The sequence below is a fragment of the Trichoderma ghanense genome (assembly GCF_004382785.1).
Source record: "Trichoderma ghanense strain CCMA-1212 chromosome Unknown scaffold_16, whole genome shotgun sequence".
NCBI classification, from domain to species: Eukaryota; Fungi; Ascomycota; class Sordariomycetes; order Hypocreales; family Hypocreaceae; genus Trichoderma; species Trichoderma ghanense.
The window spans coordinates 334,274-346,464 of NW_027395679.1; the positions used below are offsets into that span (position 1 = coordinate 334,274).

The 12,191-nt window shown below is 55.1% G+C and overlaps 5 protein-coding genes across 5 annotated transcripts; 1 reads left to right on the forward strand and 4 right to left on the reverse strand.

Moving 5' to 3' along the window:
- Positions 1 to 1,891: 1,891 nt before the first annotated feature.
- On the forward strand, positions 1,892 to 2,362 carry CCMA1212_009386 (uncharacterized protein; the record flags this gene model as incomplete). The annotated part of the gene is made up of 2 exons (XM_073706471.1): positions 1,892 to 2,094; positions 2,212 to 2,362. 2 exons carry the CDS (start codon positions 1,892 to 1,894, stop codon positions 2,360 to 2,362), a joined length of 354 nt encoding a protein of 117 aa, XP_073555062.1.
- A 295-nt stretch (positions 2,363 to 2,657) lies between these two features.
- Positions 2,658 to 4,232, reverse strand: CCMA1212_009387 (uncharacterized protein; the record flags this gene model as incomplete). Its single annotated transcript, XM_073706472.1, has 1 exon — positions 2,658 to 4,232. The coding sequence occupies one exon, from the start codon at positions 4,230 to 4,232 to the stop codon at positions 2,658 to 2,660; it is 1,575 nt and encodes a 524-aa protein (XP_073555103.1).
- A 487-nt stretch (positions 4,233 to 4,719) lies between these two features.
- CCMA1212_009388 (ATP-dependent RNA helicase HAS1) lies at positions 4,720 to 6,970 on the reverse strand (the record flags this gene model as incomplete). The annotated part of the gene is made up of 6 exons (XM_073706473.1): positions 4,720 to 5,097; positions 5,154 to 5,276; positions 5,330 to 5,691; positions 5,760 to 6,249; positions 6,315 to 6,758; positions 6,965 to 6,970. 6 exons carry the CDS (start codon positions 6,968 to 6,970, stop codon positions 4,720 to 4,722), a joined length of 1,803 nt encoding a protein of 600 aa, XP_073555137.1.
- A 152-nt stretch (positions 6,971 to 7,122) lies between these two features.
- CCMA1212_009389 (Putative monooxygenase Rv1533) lies at positions 7,123 to 8,175 on the reverse strand (the record flags this gene model as incomplete). The annotated part of the gene is made up of 1 exon (XM_073706474.1): positions 7,123 to 8,175. One exon carries the CDS (start codon positions 8,173 to 8,175, stop codon positions 7,123 to 7,125), a length of 1,053 nt encoding a protein of 350 aa, XP_073555138.1.
- A 683-nt stretch (positions 8,176 to 8,858) lies between these two features.
- CCMA1212_009390 (uncharacterized protein) lies at positions 8,859 to 10,154 on the reverse strand (the record flags this gene model as incomplete). The annotated part of the gene is made up of 1 exon (XM_073706475.1): positions 8,859 to 10,154. The coding sequence occupies one exon, from the start codon at positions 10,152 to 10,154 to the stop codon at positions 8,859 to 8,861; it is 1,296 nt and encodes a 431-aa protein (XP_073555001.1).
- Positions 10,155 to 12,191: the final 2,037 nt, after the last annotated feature.

The window sequence follows — 12,191 nt, forward strand, 5'->3', positions numbered from 1 at the left end:
GCACGAGCTTGTGAAGAGAGGTGAAGGAGATGTAGTATCAAGTAGGACGATGGGAGCTACGAGTCTGGGCCATGTTTGCGGCTGACGGCGATATATAAACGTCGAGATAAGACGAGCTCAAGAGCCGAGATTCTCCGCTAATGGAGCAGGAGATTGAAATCTCCGAAGAAACTGTTTGATCTTGCAGGTCCTGAGAAAGCAGCCAGTGACGGGTAATAATCCGCTGCAAGAATTACATCCCATCATTGGATTTGCTATCATGAATCTCAAGCGAGACGGGTTTGGGCCCGTCTGATTGGTACTGACAAGCTTCCGACGGGGCGTCGATCCGGGGGCTGGTAAATAGCCGACGGGTTTTATGGGCGCTGCGATTTGTCATTGGCTGTGACGGGTTGATAAGACTGAGCTATCCGGTGAATAAAGATGATCAAGATGAAAGCCAGAATGATTGTATTAGCGGGAGAAGGTGACAAGGTGAGGTTGATGTTGTGATGGGTTTGGGTTGGGTTACGTCCCAAGTGATTAGAGCGTGAGATGACTGCAAATGACACGAGGACTAGACAAGACAGCGTATAATAAGTGAACCTGTTTAAGAACCTGATGACTGTTTGAGAAGAGGAAAGCAAACAAGGAAAAGAAAAGAAGATGGGAATCCTGGTAGACCACCTTAATCAACTCCCAGCGACTCCGACGAAATGGCCGTGTAAGTGCAACACTCATACCCTACGCAACCCTGATCAATGATATCAGCACCAAACAACAAGCACAACAAGACAGCAAAACATCAAAACGAACAGAAGAAATAAGAGAAACTCGGCCTTTCTGATTTGAGCATCCCTGCAACTACCTCATCAGGGCCAATAAAACACACAGCGGATGTTTGTTAGCCTATCTTGGCGGGCCAAGACCTGGCGATCGGCAAGGACTGTATAAGTTGCCGAGTTTCCTTCAGAGTTGAGGAGTGAAGAAGCTCATTGTATATTAGTAGGCATCGACCGAATCAGATATGTAAATCGTGGTTACCCAAAATAGATTGCTGGTCTGGCTTGACGATTAGCGTTGATGGACATGCTGCAAGTTGAACTTGAAGCTGAACTTTTCTTCAGCATCCCGTTCCGCTGTGAAAGATGCAAGTTATATCGGATTCAACTGCATCAAAGGGGAACTAGTTGTAGAATCATTGTACTAAATTGATACTACTGAAAACACTGCTGTTGCTTGACTTGCGCCTTAGTCTCTGTTGATGCAAGATCAACTTGGCGATGCCTCGCGTGCTGCGTAGATGTATTGTTCAAGTGAAGCTCCCCTCCCATTGAACTGAACATCATCAACCAACTCGTTCAATCCCTTTCGCAATCTAGAAAAGCGCATCCATAATATTGCTCGGAGAGATATGTTTTCTCAGTTTCCTCACCAAAATGAACGCCACACAAAAACATCCCTTCTCCATCAGCTCAACGCCTCCCCCATCACACCACCTACATACCAGGAACATTTCAAAATCCAAACCAAACCCAACAAGTCAATCCCCATCCGCCACAATCACCCTCCTTCCATCACTCAATTCCCCAGTATTTTCCCCTCGATCCCCCTCAAGTAGCCGTATTCCGATCTGAGCCTCCAGGTCATTTTCTCCCCCCCTCAAAAAATAACGGGCCACCCATCGCATAGTATCGCACCGTTGTTCCCTCCCCCAGCAGCAACCGCACGTCATGCCCACATCATATCCGCCACCCGCCTGAAGTCATCGACACAGCTCTCTACCGAACCTAGAACAAATCTCACAGTCATAAAAAGGGCCCAAAACAACCCATCTCTTTCTCCCCAATCTTTCACGCCAAATCCAAACCATCTCAAACTCATCATCATTCACTCAATATAATCCACCAAAATGTCCGCCCTCCGCATCACCGCCCTCCGCACCCTCCGCCCAACCCTCCTCGCCTCCTCCCGCCACCCCTTCAGCACCTCGGCCCGGGCCCTCGCCGGCTCCGGATCCGCCTTCAACAGCGGCAAAGAGGACATTGGCGGCCCGGGAGGCCAGCAGAAGATTCCGCCCAACCCCGGCGGTCCCGAAGCTCTCCGCCGCAACTGGTGCGTTCTACATTACCTTCCTCCAACCCCCCCAATTCAAACCTCGAAATCAACATCATAAATTTGGTGAGAGATGTGAAGTGATAAGGGTAGGTTTGACTAAACATGTCACAAAAGGCTCGTCATTGGCGGCGCCGCACTGGCCGTCCTCGTCGGCTACAACTGGATCTACAAGAACCCCGAAGAGGCGCGGCAGCAGCGCGACAAGACGCTCGGCGAGATGAGCGGGAGGAACAAGACGGAGATGGGCGGCTTTCGACATGACTGAGCGGGAGGAGTGTCTTCTCTGTCCGGGGTTGACCAAGTGAAGCATTGAAGACGGAACACCGAAGCATGATCTGCGATGACAGATTGGAAAGGGGAAATGAAGGAGAGGAAAATGATCATTGGCTGTAAGACTCTAATGAGGATGGAAGATGGGAGGATGAAGCATCAAAGTGTATATGGAATTACGATTACTCGACGACATAACGAAAATGGTATAATTCGAAACTCGATCTATAACAACACTCATACAAGGTGCAAGCGGTCATCAACCCCGGGTATCATAACTCTCCAATCCGTCACTCTCTCTTCGCAGCCTCAACCTCAGCCCTCACAACATCATCCCCCTTCCTCTTCTGCAGCAAATAATCACCCCCCTTCACCGCGCCATAAAACCCCCTCAATCCCGCCAACGGCCACAGATCCCAGAACCGCGCCCTGCACCTCGTCCTCCACGTCGCATTCCGCGCCCTCTCCTCGCCCTCAACATCCACCTTGACCTTGTCATACACGCTCGGCAGGTACTCCGCCCCGTACTTTTTCCTCAGCGCATCATACGAACTCCTGTCATAGTGCGACCAAAACTCCTCCTCCGTGTAATACGCATGCGCATACAGCCACTTCTTCCCCCTCAACTCCTGCACCTTGCGCTCCAGCGCGCGGTTCTTCTCAACAACCTCCCTCCGACTCCCCTTGACGCCGCCCCAGACCCCGAAATTCATCAGGTCGGGCACATCCGGCCTCGCAAACTCCGAGTGCAACCCGTGTCCCGAGTCCGGGTCGTCGCGACGGATGCGCAGCGGACAGATCCAGAGAGGGTAAATGTGCAGCTCCCTGTCCAGCCAGGCCTGGAACTCGACGACCTTGTCGTACGGGACGCCGACGTCCTGCACCATGTAGTAGTCCGCGAGGCCGCTCTTGTGCACGGCGCGATACATGACGCGGGCGTGCATGAAGCTGTCGAGGACGTATCGCGTGATGCGGTTGAACGGCGTGACAAAGTACCGGTATGCGTACACGGCGGTCCAGAAGCCGCCGCGGTCGTATCGGAAGAGATAGTCCTGCAGCGGCACAAAGTCCGTCACGACCGCTGCCTTGTCGTCTCCTCCCTTTGCCGCCGCCCGCTTGAGCTGCTTCACGACATCCTTGGCCCGGGTGTAGAACCAGGGATCGCTCCGGCCCAGGAATCCCACCGGCTTCGTCCCCTGCGGCACCTCATCCGCCAGTCGCCCCGTGCAAACAACCGTCGTGTCCATGGCAAACACAATGGCATCCACATAGTCATTCTCCTCCACCGCGCACGCCTCCCGTATCTTCTTCAGCATGTCCTGCGCGCCCCTCGCGAGCGAATACTCGAGCCTCACGTACGCCTTGGCCTCCTTGAGCTGCACCTCCAGCAGCGTCACCACGCCCAGCGTGCCAAACGCCGACGCCGCGCCCCAGAAGAGATCCTGACGCTCCGTCTTGGACGCGCGCGCCACCTCGCCGTCGGGAAGCACAATCTCGATCCAGTTGATGTTGGCGTCGAACGCGCCGTAGCGGAACGAGCTGCTCTCGCCCGACGTGCCCGAGAAGCCGCCCCCGACGGTGATGCCGGGCAGCTCCATCACGACGGGGGGGACGAGGCCGTGGCGCAGCGTCTCGCTGACGAGGAGGTCCATTGGCACGTTGGGCTCGACGACGGCCGTCTTGGTGGCGGCGTCGACGGAGAGGACATGGCTCAGCTGGCTGGTGTCGATGGTGTTGTCGAAGCTGCGGTGGGAGCGGCGCGTGCTGTTTGTGGCGCCGTGGTAGATGCGAAAGGGCTTCTGCTGCTGGTGGAATTGCTTGACTCGGGAGGAGATGCTGGAGACGACTTTGTCGTGGGCTTCCATGCTGGATGTGATATATACTGGGTCTATGGCATTTATGAAAAGAGTCGCTGAGAATGAAATGGAGTGAATTTCTATAAACGCAATTGAGATGTTTAAATGGGTTCGAGTGAAGGAGGATGAATGAGATGAGATTGGCGTTTGTGTTGTTGGATATTCCCTGCTTACGTAGTATGTGACACAGCCACCTGCAGGGATCACACAGAGCAATATGACCGACAACAAAGAGCACGTCAAACAGAATGCGTCTTAGGTATAACCATTGGGGATGGATGTCTAAACAGAATTCAGTCATCTTTGAGGTTCAAGAGCCACGGTCTGTAGGTCATGGAGTACCTACTATGCAATGTCATGAGCATCACACAAATAAACACCATCACGCACTACGTCAGCCAGCAGATAGACCATGATTTATATGCTAAAGCGAATCCCTTGCGCCGTATTATTTTCGCAAAACAAAACCACACATCTTCCAACATACACATTACACTCAATTCCTCTTATCCCGCTTGTACTTGCCCACCTGCTTGGGCTGGCTGCCATACGCCCTCCTCCCCTGCACCTTGTCCCGTCCCATGCTCGCCCCCAGCGTAATGTCTACCCGCGGCGGCGTCGGGAAGCCGAAGCTCTTTGCAATCTTGGCCAGGTCCAGCTTCTGCACGTCGTAGACGGAGCGCAGGCTGTGGCTGGCGTAGGCGTGCAGATACGACTTGAAGGCCTCCTTGGCGCTCTGCTGCAGGTAGTAGTTCTTGCCGATGAGCTTCTCCAGCTGGGACTGGACGTTGATGATCTTGTTGCGGGGGAACTCGAACTCGACGACGGGGACGCGGGCGGCCTTGAGGTAGGACAGGAAGCCGACTTCGTTGGGCTATCACACAACGTCAGAAGAGTACTAAATGAACAACGCATGAATGAGGAACATACCTGGAGGAAAAGCAGACTTCGTCCCTTGCCATTGGCACCTCGGGCAGTTCGGCCCACGCGGTGGATGTAGTCGCGGGTGTTGTCCGGAGGGTCAAACTGGACAATGAAGTCGACGGCGGGAATCTATACTCTGTCAGCGACAACTCTTCATCAAGTGACGGGAACGAGGTACTCACATCCAAACCGCGAGCGGCAACGTCGGTACAGATCAGGATGCCGTGCGGCGCATTGCTAAACTCGAAAAACGTATTGGTCCGCTTCTGCTGCTTCTGCTTGCCGTGCAGGTCCAGCACCGGGCAGTCAATGTAGTTGAGCAGCTCGGCGTAGTACTTGACGCTGTTGCAGCTGCTGAAGAAGACAATGACCTTCTTCTTCTTGGCCTGCATTTTCCGGAGGAAGGAGAAGAGCAGGAGGAAGCGCTCGTCGCCCTCGCACAGGACGTAGCCCTGCTCCAGGCCGTCGACGGTGCTGTGCTGCTGTTCTTGGTCGACGTTGATGTATAGCGGTCCGGGTCGCAGCGAGATTCGGGCCAGATCCTCTGCGCGTCATATCAGCATACATGCCTCTGTGACATTCAACTCGATGGATGACAAAGGGGATACTTACCAACTTTGGTTGTCTGTGTCGCGGAAAAGAGCATAGTCTGTCGGTCCTCGTTTGACAAGACCTTGACAATCTGCCTCATTTCATCCTCGAAACCAACCTCCAGGATACGATCCGCCTCGTCGATAATCAGCGACTTGAGGTTCTTGAAAACGAACTGAGTGTTCAACAGGTGATCGAGCAATCGGCCGGGAGTCGCAATCAACAGGTTGACGCCCTTGGTCAACTTCTCCACCTCAGCCCTTCGGTTCGCTCCGCCAATGACAATGCCATACGTCTGTGAGTGGTGCTTCATCAGCTCGCGCGCAACGCCAAAGATCTGGAGCGCGAGTTCTCGGGTCGGGGACACGACGATGACGCCGGTGCCGTTTCGCGGCTTGAATCGCAGGGAGCTGAGGATCTCAATCGCTGGGATCAAAAAGGCGAGAGTCTTTCCGGAACCCGTCTTGGCTGCACCGAGGACGTCCTTGCCGGCAAGGAGAGGGGGAATGGCCTGTGATGAAGCAAGTCAGTACATCGTGAAGTCATTGGAGTGCGAGATCGAGAAGGCGGACGAACACTGCGCTGAATGTTGGTCATCTTGGTGAAGCCCATCTCCTGGATCGCCCTCATCGTCTTCTCAGACAGCTTGAGATCCTCAAACTTCTGGGAGTCTGCCATTGTCGATACTATGGGCGCAGACTGGGTGGGTATGACATCTCTGTCGCCGTCTCTGGCCGCGGCCTGATCCTCGAGATCTGATCCGCCCTCTGATTGTCCATCCTCGTTGTCGTTTCCGTTGTCGTCGCTTCCCTCGTTTTCGGCGTCAACTTCTGCGTCCTCTTCCTCCTCTACTTCCTCCTCCTCTTCCGGCTCGACCTCTGCAGGGGGAGGATTCTTGGGCTTCTTTGACTTTTTGGTTCCGTCGGCAGCGGCATCGGCCTGCTTCCGCTTGCGCTTGTTGTTCAGCGTGGCGGCGTCCATGGCGACGGATTGTGCTGGTCTCGAAGATGCGATGCGATGCTCGGGCGCTTTGAATGCAAATTTCAAGCAGCAGAAATATTTCGCCAGCAATCGGGAGCCGATAAGAAAAAAAAAAGTTGCTTCTACCAGAAAAAGTTGCTAGCCTGCGATTTGCGAAAAAATCGGGTGGGGTGCGCCACAGTTGCTGATGGAGCTGATTGCTGCACCAGCCACAAGCTGAGATGCAAGTACTTTGTACCTCTTACAGGCATGGCACTCATCAAAGGTGGAAGGCTTGAAGCCATGAGACTTTAACTTGATCTCAATGATCTCGTAAGATGGAAAGATGTGCCTGAGCAAGTCGACATTTCATTTTGTTTCATCGATGATGAAGCTTCATTTGCCTTCAACATGACTTCCTCCATCACAACCTGCTCCTGGCCGTCAGATACGTCTGCCCCAGCTTGAGCATCTCAACCGCCTCCTCCACCATCTCGGCAACAATCTCGCCCGCAGGCTGAATCCTGTCAATCGCACCCGCAACCTGGCCCATCAAGTGCGGCATGTCCACGTCTCTGCCCTCGTCCAGATCATGCTCCATCGGGACGATCCCCTTGTCGCACAGCGCCTTGATCTCGCCCGGCCGGTCGTGCCAGCTCCGGATATACGCATTCGTCCTCATCCGCAGCGGCCGTCCCGAAATCACCAGCGTCCGCTCCGTGCCCTCGAAGCCGCAGCTCACGACCGCCTTCTTGGCCTCCTCGCTGCATCCCGCCTCCACCGAGGCGACGAACCGCGTGCCCACCCAGACGCCCACCGCGCCCTGCATCAGCGAGCTGGCCAGGCTCCGTCCGTTGCGAATCCCGCCCGCGGCAACGACGAGGGCCGGTGACCCCTTGAGCATCGGAGGCTTGTACCTCCTCGCCACGTCCACCACCGCCGGTATGAGCACCGAGTTGGCAATGTCGCCCGTGTGACCGCCCCCCTCGCCGCCCTGCGCGCACACAATGTCCACGCCCAGATCCAGCGCCTTGACCGCGTGCTTCGGGTGTCCCACCATGTTCATGACCAGGATGCCCTTGCCGTGAAGCCTCTCGATGATGTGCTTTGGCGGCACGCCCACCGCGCTGACAAACAGCTTCGCGCCGCTCTCGATGGTGATGTCAATCAGCTCGTCCAGCTTCCCGCCCGTGTAGTCGTGGTTCGTCTTGCGCGCGGTGCCTCCCACCTGCGGCAGCGCCAGGTCCACGCCGAACGGCAGGTCGGGGCTCCGCAGGTTCGCCTTCATCTCGGCGATGATGTCGCGTAGCTGGTCGGGCGTGTACTGAAAGCCGCCGATGACGCCCAGGCCGCCCGCGTTGGAGACGGCGGCGGCGAGGCGGCCCCCGGATGTGCGTGCCATGCCGGCGAGGAGGATGGGGTGCTGGATGCCGAGGAGCGTCGTGATGGGCGTGGTGATGGGGCCGGTGGGCGCCATGGTGGTGGATGGATGAAGTGACCCCGAAGAATGATGATGCTTGCTGTGATGGAACACTGCTGGTTTGGTTGGGTAGAGGGTCATGAAGCACCGACAGAATGTCCAGTGATTGTAACCAATTGCTGTAATTCCAAACGCTGTAAATAATCACTGCGGCACGTAATCGACAGTCGACAGTAGAAACACAAGGAGAGCTGGCTGTACTCGTGAGGGTTGTAAACGCGAATCAACAGAAGTCGTGTCAATGCGAGATCGGGCATTGGCTGGCCAAAGACGTGCAAGGTCCCCGGGACGGCTACCGCTGCGGCAGACGATCCCGCGGGGACCTGGAGGCATTTTGCGGGGAAGCGGCCCATCATACCGAGGTATCAAATGCGTGCTGTCTGCATTGGTCAAACATTGCTGCATTGGGCATCATCGAGCAAATTTCACAAAGATTGCAGAACCGACTCATCATCATGTGCCCAAAGGAATATATTCATCGCTCGTCATTCATCATGGAGCCGGCGCTGCAAGCATCTGTCTGCTTCGCACGTAGCCAGGCCCTCTCCCAGACGCCTTGAAATAACACTCCCGAACCCATCATAACAGTAATCAGTGCCATCTAGATCCCGTCAGTAAAATAAGTAGTGTCGAGGCCAAGTATGTCATGACCATTCAGTAGCCGCCCCAGATCACGGTAATCATCCAAAATGTGGGAGCCGCGCGGGTACAAAGACGCTTTGAGCAGCAGGCGGTCCCTCATCCTTGACCCGCGTCTCTGGGGAACCTCCGGATAACCCGGAATCGCGATGCTCTTCATCGTCACCGTCACCGTCCTCTTCATCGTCGTCCAGGCGAATCTCGTGCGGCTGTTCGGGTTGATACTCTTCATCTGCACCATCTGGCGGCTTCGGCTCGGTTTCCGTCTGCAAACCTCGCTCCACCGCCAACTGAGCTGCGGCCTCCTTCTTCTTTGCCAACTCTTCATCCTCTTCTCTTCCCAGGCGCTCTTCTTCCAATTCCAGGTCCCTCAACGACGGCAAGAGTTGGGCGTCGTGAGTAGGATCATGAGGCGCGGTGCCGAAAATCGCTAGACCCAGCGAGTCTCCAGACGCAACCGAGCCGAGGGTCGTCCTCGATACCGTTCTCGAGACGGTGTGCGCCGGTCGCTTGCCTTTGCTACTCGGCGTTGTCCCGCCTCTGGCGCTGCTTCTATCGTCTCTCCTAATCATATCGTAGGTCACCTCGTCATCAAGTGCCACTGCGTCTTCCTCTCCTTCTCCATCGCTCGGAAACAAGTCACCACGGGAGCGGTAGGAATCCGACGTCCCGCCCGATCCCGTCGTGCCGCTCCGCTTCCTTGACTGGGACGGCTGTAACAGCCCGTCATGGTCTGAATCGTCCTCTGCTCCCAGCAGCGGTTGTGACTCGGTGTATTCATGCTTCCTGGCCCCGGGGTGCTCCTGCAGATCAGCCGCACTAGGCTTGTATCTCAAGGTGCCACCCATTTTCCATGGAAGCTTGCTCAGGAACCCAATCGGCTGGGTGCTGGGAATAATGGTGGGATCCTGCTCGCTGTTTTTCCTCCTGGCCCCCCGCGTGCCGTAGCTCATGCCCCTCTTGCGCCGGGGCTGCTCAACCGTCTCGGCTCTCCTCTGGCTACCCGAGCCGGCCAAGAGACGATCCCAGTCTTCGCCTCCCCAGTTGCCCAACAGGCCGCCGCTCTCCTCTTCGCGGTCCCAGTCATCGTAGAAGTTGAAGCTGTATTCGGCCCTCTCGCGAGCGCGCTCCCGTTGCCGCCGAAGCCGCTCCTCGGGATCACCCAGACACACGGTGGTGCACTGCTCAATGGCCCCGCGTATCGACCCCAGACACGGGTTGATGTAGTGGTGCTGGAAGGTCCAGATGCCGGCGGCGGCGTTCTCCGTGACCGTCTCTGCATCGTGGGTAATCTGGTTCCAGCGCTGCCGCAGACGCGGATCCTCAAGAAAGGCCATTGCTGGTGGTCCTGGTGGCGGTACTGGTTGACGGCGTTGCTAATTGAAAGCGCGCCCGACTGGTGACGTCGCAGACATGGAATGACAAAATCGCAGGATTGCGGAGGTCAAGCGGCCAGGCAGAAGGCGGAATCAGCGTGCCATAACCGACGGGCAATTTCTCACGATGCTTGCAAAGTATTCTCGGCTCTCACCCTCGACAATGGTCGCAGATTGCGCGATGCTCCAGATGGTGGTGACGAATGCAAACGATCATACAGGGCTCTCTCGGTGATATTGATGGATTCAGGCTGGACGAGCCCTCGATGAAACAGCAGGCCAACAGCTTGAGAGGTGGCACGTGCAGACGTGCCGGCTTATGTAAGGCTCTTAGGCTTTGGGGTAAAGTGGCCCTCCAAGATTGAGGCTGTCTCCACTTGGTCCTAGTGCCGGGCTACTGCACTTTGATTGCTGTCGTTTCAACGATCTGGATACCGAGTTTGACGCCACTCAAACGCTTGGAGGTCTTGATACGAGACATGCCCGTAATATAGAAACGTCTAGCTGGTGTTGAGCATTGATGACATGCATATGCTTGGGCTGCTCCTGGTCTCGCCATCATGCATGTCTCGGGTTAGTCAGCTAGCCAAGGTACTGTATGTGAACGCTCGTCTAATTACCTTATGACGGCGATATGAAACCGGAGGCGCGGAGACTGTAGTACGGAAAGAATTCACCACTTGCGCTTGGGGTTAGTGGGCCAAGCCTCATGAGATCACAAGTCGATTTTTCAGAGCCTCAATAAGTGTGGATGATCCAACAGCGATTCGCATCGTGACCTAGGCTTCTGGAGTACTAGTATTTATAGCAAAGTCATGGTATCGATCACAGCTCTGATACAAATGATCATGGATGGCCGGAAGCTTTTCAGTTGCTCAACCGGAAAGCTGCCACTACCGAGATTGAACTTGTCTTCGATGGTAGCAATTGTCTGCCTACAATCCGGCTTGTATGCATGTAGCTAGGTAGGTAAGAGCATGTATGGTTAGAATAAGACAAATGGGCGAGAAGAAACGAAGAGTGCAAAGTAGGGAAATAAAAGTGAACAGGTGAAGGAGGATGAGAGAGAACACCTAGAGGGTCCCGAAAACGGTGTACCACCCAGAGTGCGAAGGAGCGCATCCCTACATTACCTTACCATAGCATGTACCAACGCGGCTGATCAGAGAGGCAGGACTCGAAGAAAACCTTTTGTACATTTTAAACGATTGAGAACTCAACTTACATGTATCGAGTTGTCGCAGCAATGGCTGCAGACATGGTAGATATTTGCAGTACCAATGTGCACTAACCCCAGCGCAAGCACCGAGTCCAAAGTACCCTGTGCGTGCAGCCATGGTCTTTCTACGTGGAAATCGATAGCCAGGCAAAAGGCGAACGCGCCTCAATCACAACTCCAGGGTGCGCTTGTTTCTTGTATCTTCAGGCGCATGGAGAACATGGGATGGAGTACAAGCACAGAGCAACAGCAGCCGAAACATTCCCGCGGAGCAGCGGAAACAAACGTCTGTTCGACCACCATCAACTTCCGGGGTTTGTCTCAGCCGTTGGCCGAGAGCTGTTGAAACAGGCAAATGTACCGTGCGTAGCACGCAGCCGAGTCTTCGAGAGACGAGTTGGATGGCTAACCAGGGACCTGCATGCTATTTCGACATGTCGGTATCGAAATGCCACCATACCGTCAATGTCGGCTAAAAAGAAAAGAAGCGGTTAGTCATCAAGGAGTGGCAAGACACAAGCAAGACAAGATTCGCAGCCGTTGGGTCTTGTTCTTCTGACATGTTCCAGAGTTTCTTTGCTTCTTTTCCCTTCTTCCAAGTGGGACGTCTAGGATGGGACGGCTGATGCTCCCAGCAAGAACGCATGGATGTGCCTGGAAATGGGGCCAAGGCTCTGATTCCGACAGATTCAGGGGACGCCGGTATCATCCAGGCCCCTCTTGACCACTGGACGGCGCCTTTTAGCGCATGTGGAAGTGCGATTCAGGGCAGGGCACAG